The 17,993-nt window shown below is 42.4% G+C and overlaps 1 protein-coding gene across 3 annotated transcripts in view; it reads left to right on the plus strand.

Annotated features, from left to right (window-relative positions):
* The window catches only part of LOC133149911 (receptor tyrosine-protein kinase erbB-4-like), a 133,514-nt gene that overhangs the window by 80,626 nt on the left and 34,895 nt on the right, over positions 1–17,993 (plus strand). For all 3 annotated transcript variants that reach the window (XM_061272145.1, XM_061272147.1, XM_061272146.1), the window contains exons 4-13: positions 5,559–5,693; positions 7,067–7,132; positions 8,811–8,929; positions 9,506–9,647; positions 10,776–10,889; positions 12,899–13,025; positions 13,382–13,455; positions 14,745–14,835; positions 14,920–15,125; positions 15,796–15,928. In XM_061272145.1, coding sequence (XP_061128129.1) covers positions 5,559–5,693; positions 7,067–7,132; positions 8,811–8,929; positions 9,506–9,647; positions 10,776–10,889; positions 12,899–13,025; positions 13,382–13,455; positions 14,745–14,835; positions 14,920–15,125; positions 15,796–15,928 — 1,207 coding nt within the window. The remainder of the gene's footprint in view (positions 1–5,558; positions 5,694–7,066; positions 7,133–8,810; positions 8,930–9,505; positions 9,648–10,775; positions 10,890–12,898; positions 13,026–13,381; positions 13,456–14,744; positions 14,836–14,919; positions 15,126–15,795; positions 15,929–17,993) is intronic.

The raw sequence follows: 17,993 nt of genomic DNA on the forward strand, positions 1-17,993 counted from the left end.
GATTCATAAGATCAGAGAAGTCATTTTCACATCATGTGCTTTCTTTCGCAACTGTTTTTTTTCTTCTTCTTCTCCCTCCGTGCTCGTCTGAGCAAAGATGCTCCGAGGCATCGCGCAGTGGAGTGCTTCACAGTTCCACACTTGGCATCCTCAGAGACGCACCACTTGTTAAGCACTCGTATACCTTTCATATTAAAAAAAAAGATATTATTAAAAGTAAAGACAATTTGCAATTCGAGTAATGACACACGAATTTGATGAACAATTTGTCTTCGCAGGCCACATAAAATGATGTGGCGGGCCGTATCTGGCCCCCGGGCCTTGACTTTGACACCTGTGCTGTAATCGTTGTCTATTATTATATACCGTAAATTCCGGACTATAAGCCGCACCGGACTATAAGCCGCAACAGCTAAAATTGGGGGATATTTTAGTTTTTTTCTTATATTAGCCGCACCGGACTATAAGCCGCACGTGCACACGCGTTTTTTTTACAAAGAAAGACCGTTCACAGAAAGCCTTTTTAAAGTTTTTATAACATACTTTAACATGTCTTTCTCAACATTGCCTGTGACGAAGGGTTTAGAGCCCCTTGACGCAGGTCACCTAGCGTGCATTCCTACTAAAGCTCATAATAGTCACAAGCAACACAGCCAGAATAAGCAGCAGCCATAGTAGTGTTTCAAAATAGTATTTTTGTTGTTGTTTTTTTCTTCAAGATACCGCAGTGTATAGAAGTGATCAAGTCATCACAAAAATCACGAAAAAAATCCTTATATAAGCCGCACCTGACTATAAGCCGCAGGGTTCAAAATTTTGGAATAAACTCGCGGCTTATAGTCCGGAATTTACGGTACACGTTTTTCCAAAGCTCTACAAATATAACTGACCACTTTTATAGTGACGCCTACACGGGCGAGTAAGCTCTAGTGCCCTTGAAAGAGGAAAATTTGAAATCAGAAATGTCTCCTGCAGTGTAAATGATACATCACTTGGCAAATTCAATCGTAAATATATTGTAAAAATAATAACGTTCCGTGTCAGAAGTGAATAATATCTTTGTCGAGGCAGAATTTGTGCTTGTGCATTGGAGTTTGTATTGCTCATAGTTACATTTAAGTTGTGTATTTTTAAAGCTAACTAATACATTTCATGTGCAGGGTCTAGACATGCAGATATTTACCCAAAATGACACATCCCGTTTATTTAGAAATCCAAATGCCTGCAGGGAATGTCTTTGTTTTCTTTCCATTTGGAGTCAAAACCTACAAAGAGACCATTCCAACAGTGGAGGATGAAAAAGATTTTTAAAACAGAGACGGCATCCAACGCTGTATTATTCCTCTTGTTCTCCTGTTGCATCACGTGTGCAAGGTTCAAAGAGAAAACTTGAAAGATGGAGGACGGACGGACCAGCTGCTGACAGGTGGTCAGTCCGAAGGATGGATGGATGGATGGATGGATGGATGGATGGATGGATGGATGGATGGATGGATGGATGGATGGATCGATGGATGGATGGATGGATCGATTGGTAGATGGATTGGTAGATGGATTGGTAGATGGATTGGTGGACGGAGGATGGATGGATGGATGGATGGATGGATGGATGGATGGATGGATGGATGGATGGATTGGTAGATGGATTGGTGGACGGAAGATGGATGAATAGATGGATTGGCGGATGGATGAATGGATGATGGATGGATGGATGGATGGATGGATGGATGGATGGATGGATGGATGGATGGATGGATGGATGGATGGATGGATGGATGGATGGATCGATGGATCGATGGATCGATTGGTAGATGGATTGGTAGATGGATTGGTAGATGGATTGGTGGACAGAAGATGGATGGATGGATGGATGGATGGATGGATGGATGGATGGATGGATGGATGGATGGATGGATGGATGGATGGATGGATGGATTGGTAGATGGATTGGTGGACGGAAGATGGATGAATAGATGGATTGGCGGATGGATGAATGGATGGATGGATGGATGGATGGATGGATGGATGGATGGATGGATGGATGGATGGATGGATGGATTGGTAGATAGATTGGTGGACGGAAGATGGATGAATAAATGGATTGGCGGATGGATGGATGGATGGATGGATGGATGGATGGATGGATGGATGGATGGATCCTTTGCTTAGGTCTTCTTTCAAATGTTCTGCTCTGTCTTCAGCATCCATTCGATCCTTGCTAATGATGGCTTGGCGTAAAATGTCAAATTGAAGGTCTACTGTACTTGTTTTTCCAAAAAAGAAAGAAGAAGAAAAGACCAACTCCACTTCTCTGTTCTCCTTCTGATCCTTGTCGATGTTCCGGCAACTCAGCTGTGTGTCACACCCTACCAGACAATGGCGGCAAGCGTGGAGACGCGGACTCATCAGCCGAGGACGGATCGCTATCGCGGCTTTATTTTTCAGCGTAATTAGGCCGAGGAAGAGATGTGGGACAAGTGGCGAACAGCATTGATGAAAGCTCATCAGCGAGCTCCCCGCAGAGCATCACGGTTAGCGGCGGCTGGCGGCTCAATCATCGTCCACAAACGACTTTGCAATAGCAGCCGTTCAATGAGCGGAAAATTAGCATAATTGGCTAGAGCAAAGTTTGGTGAACCTTGATATTCGATTCTAAAAGTATCCTAAAATGCTGTTAGCTGTGTTAGCTGTCAGCTAGCTTTTATACTTTTTAACCCATGTTCTTTTATTTTTTTTACATATTGTTTTGATGTTTGAATAACAGTAAAGCTCGCTGCCGTTTGCCGTTTCCCAAATTTACTGATTCCCTTTTTTTTTTTTGGGTGGAACTTTTATTATTAGTCACCTGTTGTTGTTGCTTTTGGAGCTGAATAGATTGTCCATATAGTTTTATTTAATATATTTATGAAATGCCATTTGTGGTGTGAAATGACAATTTTCATCATGAGCCCTAAAAAGTTATTTTCAATTTGCAGCATTGACATTATTGGGCCTGAGATCTATTTATTTTTTTATTTTATTTTTTTACAAGTACCGCCCCAGCTTGAAACCAATAAGAGACGAGTAAAAAAAAAAAAACAGCAGATGAGTTTAACATGCAGAGCTGCAACTTGCAGACCATCTTCGAACTAACCATCTGACCTCGCAACCATCGCAAAACAGTACTAGTAAAATTCTCCGCGGTGAAGGTTTATTACGTTACACACAATTTCTTATCAGAATCGATTTTCAGAGCTTGAGCAATAACGCCTTCCCGCGCTCCTCATATCAGGGTTCCCTTTCTGTGCTCACCCCTCCCCTTTCTGCCCCTCCCCTATTTCTCCTACACTTTTACAGCCGCCTTGTGAATCACACAAGTGTGGATGACCATGGTGGGGGGGGGGCGATATCGCGGCTGGCTGGGTGTTGATCACCAGCCTGATAGCAAGATCGAAGCTCAGCAGGCGGGCATCGGAAGTCGTGGGAGTGTGAGATGATTCCCAGCCACTGTGGCGTGAGTGGCCGGGGAAAAATCCAATTTTCACAGAATTAGTCTAAAAATAGAATTATTTTGTTGTATTAGTACTGCTACTATTCTATTTACCTTAGTCAGGCTTACCTGTACCCGCCATTACTGCATGCCTTGATTAGAATAAACCTGAGCCACTGCACGTTTTTTTTTCCTCCCCCCCCTCCCCAGCCAGAAATGTAAAACACCCCCGATAAATTGTCCATTTTGACGGGAACACGATTACACGAGGCCGCGGCTGCGGGCCGTTCGGCGGGCAGACAGAGCGACATGTCACCTCTAAGAGGGCTTTGAATAGATGTCCGCGCCTTCACCGAGGCCCCGCTTCTTTAATCATCATGTCGGATGTTGATGATTAGCTTCCCGTGTGTGTGTGTGCGTGTGCGTGAGTCGTGCACCCAACTCTCATGGTGGTAATAATCAGCCCGGGGAGATAATCATACCCGTCAGCTAATCCAGCTCTAATCTTAAGAACATTGTTACGTTTTATATGAACTACATTAAGCGTGTGTGTGTGTGCAGGTATAGAATCTGGCAGTATTTCATATCCTAGCTGAAGAGGATGAGAGGTGATTGCATCTAAATCCCTAAACTAGGTTAAATAACAGTCTGGGAAGGACACTGGTGTTATATCCTTCTCGTAGGGGTCAAAGCTCGTGACGGAACGAGGGGGGGGGGGGGGGGGATTACTAAAGCATCATCTCATCACTCTCCAAAATCTGTAATAGCAAGAAGAAAGAGGGATTAGGATTCATTACGTCGCTCCATGTGTAGGCATCTATTAAGGAAGAATCACTTTTGCTATCAAGCAGACGGCGCGTGATGAGGCGACTTTGGTCTCAGTGCAATCGAGCTTCATCGTACTCAGTGAGGTGAAGCGGGTCAAGAGCCAAGTGAGCACTTATCGAATGTTAACACTTTGGGCCTAGTTTTTGCCCTTTTTGAGACACAACTTTTGATGTGTCAAATCAAATAGAATTGAAATCATTTTTTTTTTATTTTTTTTAATCCTGTTAATGTGGCCGCAGTCAACAGTCAATCATAATGTTAATTCATTTCAGAATTAAATTAAGCTCAACTAAATATTTATCACGATTCTCTGTGCCACTAAAAAGAAATAAATTTATTTATTTATTTATTTATTTATTTATTTATTTATTTATTTATTTATTTATTTATTTATTTATTTATTTATTTATTTATTTATTTATTTATTTATTTATTTATTTATGTGTTTATTTATTTATTTATTTATTTATTGAATACGGAATATTTATCACAATTGTCTGTGCCGCTAAAACAAAAACAATGTATTTATTTATTTATCCGTTTATTATATCAGATTTACTATTTCTGTGCCGCTAAAAATAAAACTTTATTTATTTATTTATTTATTTATTTATTTATTTATTTATTTATTTATTTATTTATTTATTTATTTATTGAATACGGAATATTTATCACAATTGTCTGTGCCGCTAAAACAAAAACAATGTATTTATTTATTTATTTATCCGTTTATTATATCAGATTTACTATTTTCTGTGCCGCTAAAAATAAAACTTTATTTATTTATTTATTTATTGAATACGGAATATTTATCACAATTCTCTGTGCCGCTAAAACATAAACAATATATTTATTTATTTACCCGTTTATTATATCAGATTTTATGTAGTATGTTTTTTTTTGTTTTTTTAGGGTAGGCCCTGTCTAACTTTCCAAGCACCAGCCCCGAAATTCTTGCAAGACGTTTCTATTTTCTTATCTCCCCGGAAAAGAGAGAAATGAATAAAAGACTACTTTCCTGTGTGTGTTTTCACAGTCAAATTCTATTTTTTGCAGGACTTATGATATTACTGTTATATTGAATTGCTCCGTCAATAGCGTTTATCTTCACGCTCGGATGCACTTTGGTGCTCGCCGTACGCCGCTACTCTGAGATTATTGTGGTTAACCTTGATCTATCGATTTCCTGCCATTGTATACTACTCTTATATATTCATGGGGGGTGTGCTCACTTTTCTCTCTCTGGCTATTCTCCTTGCAGAGATCCTGAACGGAGGCGTTTACGTGGACCAGAACAAATTCCTGTGCCATGCGGACACCATCCATTGGCGTGACATCATCAAGAACCCCCAAGCGGAGCTCCTGGTGGTTCCATCCAACAATAGCAATCTGGGATGTGAGTGTGGTACAAACGTGGATGACAATGACACTTTTTGGAGGTGATCCAACATTCCGAGCAAGTCACTGTCGGCCCGCAAGTGTTTAGTCATCGTGTTAGCCTAGCGGTCAACGGTTGGGGCAAAATCACATGGTGTTAAATCAGCGTGTGAACGTTTGTCGGTGGCGCGGCCCGCGGAGACGCTGCCCGGCTTTGCTCTTTTTAAGTCTCAGCTAATCTGACAGCTGCTCGTGAAGGTTCTGATGGTGATGCCGACTCGTGTCTCTGGGCCCGCCGGTCCGTTGGGTTGCTGTTCTTTATACACAGTGGGCATTTCTGTCTGGCGGACATTCAATGTCATAAGAAGTGTCTCCTCTTGGCTTTTTTTTTTTTTTTTTTTTTTTTGGGGAGAGAGCGACTTGGCTCATTTCAAGAGAAAAAGTTGATAGCGGTAGATCAAACCCATCGGGGTGAGCGGGAAGGACAAACATTGAGCGTGCCATAAGGGTTAGCGGGTTGGCTTGAACTTGAGTTCATTTGACAAAAATAAGCCTGATGACCTTTTGTTTTGAGGATACCGTATTTTCCGGACTATAAGGCGCACCGGACTATAAGGCGCACCTTCAATGAATGGCCCTCTTTAAAACTTTGTCCTTATATAAGGCGCATCATTAATGCATCATGTCAGATTTTGAATTCAAATCAAATCATTCTCCGTTTTGTCTTTTTTATTTCAACTTCAGACGCAACAAATTACTTTATAATCACAAAATAATGATCCATAGTCTTTTGGATTCATGATTCATAGTCTTCAGCGGGCCACTTGTGATTGATTTCATGACACAATGCTTCGGGCCAGTTTGGTCCATATACAAGGCGCACCGGACTATGAGGCGCACTGTCGGCTTTTGAGAAAACGTTAGGTTTTTAGGTGCGCCTTATAGTCCGGAAAATATGGTACTCGTGTTGAGTCTTGAAATTTGTTTTGCTGACATAGCCCCGGTTTAGGAACACATTTAGAAAAAAAAAATTGGTTGATGAGATAGTCACGAATGAAGGAGGGGGATGAAAAGCAACAAAGACTAGAGGGGGTGTGTCCGAAAATGACAATGGAACGTGGGAGTCGAGGTTGCCAAATGGGGGACCCTTGGCAGGCAGTGTTTAGAATGTACGTTGGCAGCCGCGCAATGGGAGTGGGCCTTGTGACAGTTAGCTCGCAATGTTCTCCTTACTCTGTTATTAACGCCAGTCAATGAAGCTTTGGTGACAGCAGATGCCAAGTCCAACTTGCCAGCAGGAAAGCACGGAAGAGACCGCGGTGGCCGGTCATCACGTAAATACTCGATGGTGTGGTGAGGCGTTATTGTGAGTTGTTTTTGTTTGTCATGCAGGCAGACGCTGTCATCGCTCTTGTAACGGACGGTGTTGGGGTCACCAGGAAGAGCAGTGCCAAACTTGTAAGTACGCAACCAAGTCAAATATATTTTTAGACAGTATAAACTTTTATGATTAACAGAAAATGAGATGGCTAGAGGCAGACAAACTAAATCCTTTTAGATATGATCGCTTGAATGTAAAAGTTGCAATCATCTATTTTGATATTTTGCCACAACGCCCGCCTTAAATTTCCCCTGTCGACGACGTATTAGTTGCACGCTGATCAATAATAGATGAGTGTGAACATTGAAGGGTGGAATAGAGGGGACAAAAAAGGGCCAGAATATGAAAATGTTTAACAGATGCCAATCATGACAGCGTCTATTGGGGTTATAAGGAAACGAGGCTCCAACTTTTAGCTCTGCGCTTTCAGACCGGACCACCAAATAGGGGGATGATTTGAATATTATTATTATTTTTATTTTTTTAAATGATTTTTGTTTTTATTATTATTATTGTTGAGAAGCTGGTATTCCGAGCATTTCGATATTTTTAAATAAAATACCGCATCCGAATAATTCTCAAATAACCAATTGATTAATAATTGATTATTTTACGATGAATCGATTCATCTCCAGGTCGCTGTATTTTTATGCTCTATCTTCACATATACCGTGTTTGAAACACATCTATGAATATTTTATATCAATAAATACCAAGCAGTCCAGTTTAAAATGCCGAATCCAGAGCATATTTTAAAGCGGTTGAAATTAGCTATTAGTTCTATCATTGCAAGAACAAGTCATAGCCACAGGAGTCGGGCGGCCATGGCAACAATTAGCACATAATAGCGCCGCTATTTGGCAATGAACGGCACAGTCGGGGCATTAATCTTCCGATAAAAACACTTTATATTTTGTTTTGTTTTACACACACCTCTGCGGTGGATCAGCAGGCTTCCATCACATTTCCAGACAGAATCAGTGAAGCTCTATGTTGCAGCAGCTTCAGAATATTTCCAGAAGATAAGTACCGTTTTTTTCCATGTATAATGCGCAAAATTTAACTAATTTATTGTCCTAAAATCTGGGGTGCGCATTATACATGGGTACAAAAAATCTTTTTTTTTTTTTTTTTTTAATCCGGATACGATACGGAGGCCGCCATTACAGATGCGCTTTCTTCTCTGCTGTTCACTTCAAAACACGCTCCATACGAAGACAATGCTCTCGTATCAGACGCTTGCTAGATCACCTGCTCGTTTGCTGTCACAATGTACCCTAGACAAATCCGAAACATTTCTTCGCTATAGAGTATGCTAGCGCATGCACAGTGATACTGACCGGCAGAATAACATCCGGTTGTTCCCAAACATGATCTTTTTTCTGAAATAATTTTACGTTCACGGACTTAAGTAGGAGTCAAAATTTGGGTGCGTACTATACATGGGTACAGGCTTTTTTCCAGCATCAACATGCCATTTTTAGGGTGCGTATTATACATGGGAGCGCATTATACATGGAAAAAAACGGTAGTTTGTTGAAGGACACCAAAAAAAAAAACTTGATTCAAGACTTTTGGTCGGAGTGACCTTCTGCTTGTGAAGCCCCTAATTTGTATCTGCCTGAATTTCATATCATTGCAGCAAGAATTTTTCGAGGGTGGTGATATTGTCTCCTTTTGTTGGGAGTGTGTGTGTGCGGGTGTGCGTGTGCGGCAGACCTTTAAAGCTTTTCTTCTTCTTCTTTTGCGGGGCAGTGACGAAGACGGTGTGCGCAGAGCAGTGTGACGGTCGCTGCTTCGGGCCGTACGTCAGCGACTGCTGCCACCGCGAGTGCGCCGGCGGCTGTTCGGGACCCAAGGACACAGACTGCTTCGTACGTGCACACCAGCCCCGCTCGCATCTCCCGTCCTTCCGCGTGTCCTCATCGCTGTCATTCTCCCCGGAAATGATTTACTTTGTTTACCTGGTGATGCATTGTTTGTCATTTCACAAGGCGGTACCAGTCGGAGGCACCGGCGCTCTTCAAAGAGCAAATTGGTGATTCATTGTTCCAATTAATAACCCTCTTATCAGCGAAAGTCCGTCCTGCGTGGACCGCCGTTGCTCGGAGGTGCGATATTGTTGCTGTAATTCTCATCCGATTCAATTACCGCCGTTTCGGACGACCACGGCGAAACACTCGCAAGTTTTACGGCTCGAAACATTCGAGCATTTACATGGTGGCAGTGGATGGATGGCTCCAATTTGTCTCCCGTTTGTGGCCGCCAGCATGATTCACACGTGGAAATGAAACGTAGCCGTAATCGTTTTTCATCCACAACATCTTCTGTGAGAGAATTATAACCTTCTGATGGCTTCCATAACTCGCCTGCCCCGCTTGGGAAGTCTCGTTTGTATCCTCAAGTTTAGTCCCTAGTTTACGTGTTTTTTTTTTTTGTTTTTTTTGCAGGCTTGCACCAATTTCAACGACAGCGGCGCATGTGTGACCCAGTGCCCTCAGCCTTTTGTGTATAATCCCACAGCTTTCCAGCTGGAACACAATCCAAGAGCCAAGTATACCTACGGTGCATTTTGTGTCAAGAAATGCCCGCGTAAGTTCACTTTGTCTTTTCATCCGAAAGCCTTTATGTGTGAATTTGAGTCGTTGAATGCTAGCTGAGTTCGCGGCAGCAAATTACCGTAATTTTCGGACTATAAATCGCGTTTTTTTTCATAGTTTGGGTGGGGGGGGGGGGCGACTTATACTCAGGAGCGACTTATATACACATATATGTTTTTTTTCTACTTTTTTGGGCATTTTATGGCTGGTGCGATTTATACTCCGGTGCAACTTATAGTCTGAAAATTACGGTAAGTCTAGTAAACAGTCTGGGCGGAGGAAAAGTTTCATCCAGGATCAGAACTTTTTTGGAGCAAGATAAAGAAATCAGACATGATCAAACATTAGCAACAATTGAATCTGATGAGATCATCATTAGGTCAATTATTTTATAAACATTTCCCGGGCTGGCAAATCTCTTTATCTTTTGTCAATCCCAAACTAAGCTTCCAATTGTGTCACTTCTATTAGCGACCTTGTCCTTCTGCTCTCTGCCCAGAGCTTGTGACAAAAGATGAGCGTAAACTCATCTGGTAAATTGAGAACATTGCCCTGAGGCTCATCTCACCCCCACCTAACCAAACGTCTGTCAGTCTCACAACTCCACTTGAGGGGAAAAAATAAATAAAAAAAAATCCACCAAGCCATAGCTTAATATTTGGATGAGCTGCCACACTCATTGAAGGCCTCTGGATCATCTGGATCATTGTCATTTTTTACTATGACTATACTATCATAGTAAAAAATGACAATACGGTCGTGCTTATCCTGTTCAGGGTCTCAGTCCTGAGAAACAGAATGACCTGGAAACCTGGAAAAATTCTAAGCTTGAACTAGACCAAATGAAAAAAAAAATCCAGGTTGCTCTCTAATAAAGTGATGTAAAGACAGGATATTGCACATGCCCCTGAAAATATATGGCAAAGAAAAATCAATGCCGATGCATTCCGATGACTTCCTCTCTAGTCATGCTAGTTTCGATAAATGTGTTCCTCAATCACACAACACCGATTAAAACAAATCCTCAAGCATGGACTATGGGCAACGACTTCAAATGATTACCAAATGAGCCTTTTGTGTAGGATAATGAATGCAAACATCTTGCGTGTGTTCACGTCAGATAACTTTGTGGTGGACCATAACTCCTGTGTCCGAGCGTGTCCTAGCAACAAGATGGAAGTGGAGGAGAACCGCATCAAAAAGTGCATTCCCTGCACAGACATCTGCCCCAAAGGTAATGGAGAGGAGGATCAGGTCAGAGTTGGATTCGACATTGATTTCCTGCATAGTCAGCCAGCAAAACAATTATTATAAATTGTTATATTTCCGCACGTTTTTTGACACGAAGCATTGTGTGTCGTAAATATTTTTTTTTAGGGGGGGTGTACAGTATTGCAGGCATTTAACAAAAAGCAAGGCAACACACTACAAATTTAATTTGGCCTACTTTCAATTGAATCAAACATCAATGTAATTTGCAAATTAAAATCAAATGAATTCTAATAAATTAATGAAGTGTCCTTTCATGTCGATCAGTTAAATCACTTTCGACTTGGTTGCTACAGTCATGAATTATAGACGAGACTAATCACTACGATGCTGACGATCGAAATCGTTGATAATTCATTTTAATATTTGGCTCTAAGACAGGGGTGTCAAACTCTTTTTTGTCGCAAGCCCCATCGTGGTTTCCTATGAATGTCAACAGCTACACAACAAACTGTTTTGAATTCTGAGACTGGTAAAAAAATATTTTAAAAAGCTGAATAGTAATAAAAATTACGAGCAGTATCTCTATTTTTTTTTAAAAGTGAAGACAATTTGTAATTTTAGTATTGACACAATTTGCTTTTTATGACCGCACGAACGTTGACGGTCGTAAAACGAAAAGTGCCGCAGAATACAAGCAGTGATGAAATGCCACATGATTTGGAAATAATGTCTTGACACATTGGGTCGGTCAGAAAAATAATGAACAAGTCGGAAAAAAAGAGGCACCTGACGTTAAAGATCTGCCCAAAACAAAAAAACAGTTTCATTTAAAGACAGCTCAGCTCTAAATGTTTCCATCCAATGCCAATATAGGCGACTTCCAGTTCCAGTTTGATGAAAGTCGACAAGATGGCCCGAGAGGTGTCTGCATCAATCCCGTCCGTCCGTCTCGGGACAAATCTCTTTTAAAGACATTCTTCTGCATCCTCCGCCACTCTTCTGCATTTGTCTGCTTGTAAACAGCTTAAGCAGCTGTGCCGTTTTAATCTAATAGCTTTGCGATATCGGATCAGCCCGAGCTTGAGAGAATTACATTGAAAGCTTTCCATGAAAATATGATTTAGCGTTATGAGCTACGCCTTTACCTGCGCCCCAAAATATTTCAGCTTTTTTGAATGCAGCCCTTGCCCAAATTGTTCCAAAAGAAAAATATTCTGACATTTTCCTCCCCGGCTGCAAAATTGGCCTTGGGTAGCGCTCAAGGGTTAATATCTTGGGTTCCGTCGTCACGCAGCGGCGAGAGGTTAATGAGGGATAGCCAAAGGAACTGTGGGAAATGATAACAAATTAACATTTCAGATATGAAATTGGCTGGTATAAATCATTATCAAAAAGGGGTTACGCCGCTTAATGCCAGCCTTATTCATCATCGCCGTTCCTCGCCTCGGTCAGACGCACGCCAAGGCAATTGTAATTAATGCAAATGCGATGCATTTATTATTGGCTGCCGTCAGAAGAATTTCAATCGGCGGCCTTATGAGTTATTTGAAATAGGGGCACGCCCACCTCCCGGGGACCATAAGGATGAATACCGTATTTTCCGGACTACAAGGCGCACCTAAAAACCTAAAATTTTCTGAAAAGCCGACAGTGCGCCTTATAGACCGGTGCGCCTTATATATGGACCAAATTAAATTAAATTTAAACTGGCCCGAAGCATTGTGTCATGAAATCAATCATAAGTGGCCCGCTGAAGACTATGAATCATGAATCAAAAAGACTATGGATCATTATTTTGTGATTATAAAGTTATTTGTTGCATCTGAAGTTGGAATAAAAAAGATAAAATGGAGAATGATTTGGATCAAAAATCTGACATGATGCATTTATGGTGCGCCTTATAGTCCGGTGCGCCTTATATAAGGACAAAATTTTAAAATGGGCCATTCATTGAAGGTGCGCCTTATAGTCCGGTGCGCCTTATAGTCCAGAAAATACGGTACATTGATTGTGTGTTTTTTTTCTCGCTAGTGTGCGACGGAATTGGGACGGGCGTCCTGCAGAGCCATCAAACAGTGGATGCCAGCAATATTGATAAATTTGTCAACTGCACTAAAATCAATGGCAACCTCATCTTCCTAATCACCGGCATTAAAGGGTGAGTTACAAACCACACGTGACACAAAGTATGATTTATAAAAACTTCATATGGACGTATTGATTTGGAGGACTGTGAGAACATTTGGACTCGCTTGGAAGCGAGCAGGATGGAATGAGCTAGCGTATTTCTTTGGTGGAAATGCAATTGTGTTCGGTGAAGAATATTCCCAGTGCTATCTATCAGCGCTGTCACGGTGACCTGAAGCTCTTCAAGTGGACCAATAGCTACTAATGCAAGTCACACCCAATGTTACATCGCAGGAGAACCTTTCCCCCCCGAGTGTTGCCGTCGCAAATGAGATGACCTTGCACGATATGTTGCCGATTAGCATTGGATTCTCCGTGTGTCTTTAGGGACAAGTATCACGGTATTGGACCGCTGGATCCTGAACGCCTCAACATCTTCCGCACTGTCAAAGAGATCACAGGTGATTTAAGTGACTTTGGAAATAATGCCCCGAGTGTGTGTGTGCGTGTGTGTTTGTGTGCGTGTGTGTGTGTCTGTGTCTGTCTGTGCGTACGTGTGTGTGTGTGCGCGCAAGTGTGTGTGCATGTGTGCGTGTGTCTGTCTGTGCATGTGTGGTGTGTCTGTCTGTGTGTGTGTGTGTGCGTGTGTGTGTGTCTGTGTGTGTCTCTGTGTGTGCGTGCGTGTGTGTCTGTGTGTGTGTGTGCATGCGTGTGTCTTTGCGCGCAAGTGTGTGTGCATGTGTGTGTGCGTGTGTCTGTGTGTGTGTGTCTGTGTGTGTATATGTGTCTATTTGTCTGTGTGTCTGTGCGTGTGTCTGTGCGTGTGTCTCTGTGTCTTTGTGTGTGTCTCTGTGTGTCTGTGCGTGTTTGTGTGTGTCTGTGTGTGTGTCTGTGTGTGTCTATGTGTGTGCGTGTCTGTGTGTGTCTCTGTGTGTGCGTGCGTGTGTGTCTGTGTGTGTGTCTGAGTCTGTGTGCATGCGTGTGTCTTCGCGCGCAAGTGTGTGTGTGTGCATGTGTGTGTGTGTGTGCATGTGTGTGTGTGTGTGTCTGTGTGTGTGTGTCTGTGTGTCTATATGTGTCTATTTGTCTGTGTGTCTGTGCGTGTGTCTGTGCGTGTGTCTGTGTCTTTGTGTGTGTCTCTGTGTGTCTGTGTGTGTATGCGTGTGTCTGTGTGTGTGTGTGTGTGTGTGTGAGTGTCTTTGTGTGTGTCTGTGTGTCCATGTGTGTGTGTGCGTGTGTCTCTGTGTGTGTCTGTCTGTCTATCCTTGTGTGTGTCTGTGTGTGTGTGTGTGTCTGTCTATCCTTGTGTGTGTTTGTGCATGGGTGTGTGTGTGTGTCCATTAGCAAGCAGAGGCCCTAAAGGGATGAGCGATGGCTGGTATACAAAGCCTTTGTCATATTAAAGTGTGTCTTGCAGTTGAGCCAAACAGCTAATGGAGCGAAACTGCATTTTCATAATGAAAAGGCGAGCAATAAGAAAGAGCAATAGCCTCGCTCGCTCGCCTCCTCCTCGGCGCCTTCCTCCCTTTAATGTCATTTCCACACATGCTGATGCCTTATTATCTGTCATTAAAAGCCAACGCTATTGGACAAATTGCGCCGAGTCTTTTAATTAGCGTGGATTGTCCGTTTCCTTCATGAATGAGATCTCGCTTGAACTTCAAATGCCGGCCAAAGCTGCTTTTGATGTCAAAAGAGAAATAATCATTTATTTTTCATCCAGAGTGACCTTTGTTCACAATGTCTTCAGGTTTCCTCAACATTCAATCGTGGCCCGAGAACATGACCGATCTGAGTGTTTTTTCCAACCTGGTGACCATCGGCGGGAGATCCCTTTACAGGTAGAAATGTGATCCATAAAAGTATTTTCATTCGTTTTTTTATTCAAGTTTTCCGTGATGTCACACGGCCGCCGTTTCTTCCAGCGGAACCGGCATCTCCCTGCTGATTTTGAAACAACGTTGGATCTCCTCACTGCAATTCCAGTCGCTGGATGAGATCAGCGCCGGCATCGTCTATATTTCCAACAACAGCCGTCTGTGCTTCTACGATACGGTCAACTGGACTTCGCTGTTCCGGACGCCGACCCAGAAAGCGGTCATCCACAATAACCGTGACCCCAAAGAATGCAGTGAGTGGCGGCAGCTTTTTTTGTGCGGTTCATTTCGCTTTGGGATGGGTTCGGCCCGATACGTATTGATTAGGTGACAGTCGTGTAAATAACGTGACATTATCTATCTCAGTTTGAAAGTACCGTAATCTTCGGACTATAAGTTGCGTTTTTTTCATAGTTTGGGTGGGGGGGCGACTTATACTCAGGAGCGACTTATATACATATATATGTTTTTTTTTTCACTTTTTTGGGCATTTTATGGCTGGTGCGACTTATACTCCGGTGCGACTTATAGTCCGAAAATTACGGTAATATCTTTTTTTTTTTTTTTTTTTAATATTTGACCAGTTTTTACTCGTCTCATTTGAAAACGAGTTATTTGTCAGTTTGTTTTGTAGCTTTTACTGTATATAATATGAGGAGCTCATACATTTACCGTAATTTTCGGACTACAAATCGCGTTTTTTTTCATAGTTTGGGTGGGGGGTGGCGACTTATACTCAGGAGCGACTTATATACATATCTATGTTTTTTTCCACTTTTTTTTGGGCATTTTATGGCTGTTGCGACTTATACTCCGGTGCGACTTATAGTCCGAAAATTACGGTATTTGAGTCGACAGTCATAATATAGATATTCCAAATTTCAGCCCACAAAGTTCAAATTGTATTTTGTATTTTCCTGACAGCCCAGCAGCGCATGGTGTGCGACGCGATGTGCTCCGACGAAGGCTGCTGGGGCCCGGGGCCGGACCAGTGTCTCTCCTGCCGCTACTTCCGACGGGGCCGCACCTGCGTCCGGTCCTGCAATCTTTTTTTTGGGTGCGTAGTCCACGCAAAAATTGTTCATGATGTTCTCAAGTGAGCTTCTAAAGCATTTACCGCAACAACGGATCTTTACGGTTCCCAAAGACACATTAATTCTCTCGCAAACAGGAACACGCAACAAGCCGGGGAAATAAAATCAATTTAAGAAGCTTTTGATGTATGAGAATGAACTCAAAGTGTCCTCAAGGGCTCGGAAGGAGAGTTTAATTGCCATTTGCTGTGAATGTAATGAGATGAACCAATAAGAAATTCCGAGTAGGTTATGTGCACAGTGGACCGACCAGTGTGGCAAATTAACTCCAATCTATTGCGGGATTGGAATATTTCATTCAAATGTTCCCAAATGAGCTTGGAAATGAGTGACAACGGCCACATTTGATGGTTTATTGCGGTATGAATAATTCCACTCAGGTCACCGCTCGAGGCACATCAAACAGATGAGTGGCGACTCACCTGAGAATAAGAACTTTGTAGTCGTGCCTTCCGGATGCTTCCTTATGAATGAAGCGGGAGATGTTGTGAATGGCGACACTTGAAAGAAGCTGTCAGAATCCGGGCTGCGACGAGATAGCTTTTGTCAAAGCGGTCATGTCGAGTGGGAGAGTCGTCACATTTGCACAAAAGGTCCGCCGCAAACCTTGGGTCATGTCGACTTGCTGACGGTGTTTCTCGATTCGAAAACAAGGAGAGAGTGACGGACGTGGCAGGGGGTCGCAGCAGCTCTTCAAGAGAAAGAGAGACTCAACGGCTGGGTTAAAAGTTAGACCGACCCAGGAAGATCTGGGTCGATTTGACCCGACGTTGGGTTGGATTGAAAAAAAAAAAGTCGGGTTGTTTTGTTTGAAAAATGTTTTTTTTGGGAGAAAAAAAAAGGTCTAGCTCACACTTCACCCTATAAGAATATTTATTTTATTATTTTTATTATTTATCCATTTTCTTGCTTCATCTTTGGTTGCAGAAGTGGTAACCAACTTTTGCAAGGCAATTCGAATCAATTTAGTTTTTTTTTTCCACTTCAGCACTGCATATAACTCAACTAGCAGGTCAATCACAAGCGTGTTTTCTAATTTTAATTTTTCTTAATTTTTTTAATTTTTCAGTAAATGTTGAGCTCACCTGCTGTCTTTTGCTTTGATTGTGGTTCTTTAGTTCTTCATAAACTCCCCTATCTCTATCAAATATATTTATAGCGTTTAGGGTTCGACCCTCGGCCTCTCTGCTAGCTCTCATTGCGCCTTTCCATTGTTAATGAGAGAAGACACTTATTCCCATTACTTTCTACCTCTGTTGAATAAAACAAAGGAAGAACAAAAGGGAGAGAAGGCACGCAAGGAGGGAAATGTCTGATGGTGTCCATTGAGGGTTGCTGGATGGATTAGAGAACCGTTGAATGTGTTTAATTAAAAAAGTTGCTCGGGTGGGTTGGCCGAGGGTGTGTGTGATTTGGGGGTGCTAGCCACAGTCTAATGCAGGGCTAATCCCTCATCAGGCCGACCCACCCCAGTGGGGCTTCGGTGCGGCCATGAAGGGGCCAATCAGGAGGACGAGTTGGACTGAATAGAAATAAGTGGAGAGAAGATCGCCGCAGACGTCTTTGTCGTTCTTCTCTGTGTCATTTCGTCCGCTAACAAAAGAGCTGTCTAAAAAAGTGCCTGGGATGCAACTTCCAAAAGATGATTACTCCGGAACAAGGGAAAGAAAGACCAGGGAGAAATATGGAAAGCGAGCAATGGGAGTTTGAGAAAGATGTATTTAGTGGGAAAACAAAACAAAAAAAGGCCACGACAAGCTGCTGCAATCGAAACAAAACACCCAAATTATCCCATAAAAGATACTCTGACTATAGCCAAAGGGAAAACAGGGATTTCATTTCCACTTTTATGACTCTTTAATAGGATCCAGTTGAAGTTGTGAATGTCGAGTTCCTTACTCTGAGATCTATTGAGTCACCAAATGACATAAAAGTATGTTGTGGAGCTTCTCCCAAGACGCCTCGTTTGGTGCTGCGTGAGTCTTCTTCGCGAGGCCTCCATCGGCTTTATTGATTGCTCTGATGGGA

Source organism: Syngnathus typhle, linkage group LG2, assembly GCF_033458585.1.
Source record: "Syngnathus typhle isolate RoL2023-S1 ecotype Sweden linkage group LG2, RoL_Styp_1.0, whole genome shotgun sequence".
Lineage (NCBI taxonomy): Eukaryota > Metazoa > Chordata > Actinopteri > Syngnathiformes > Syngnathidae > Syngnathus > Syngnathus typhle.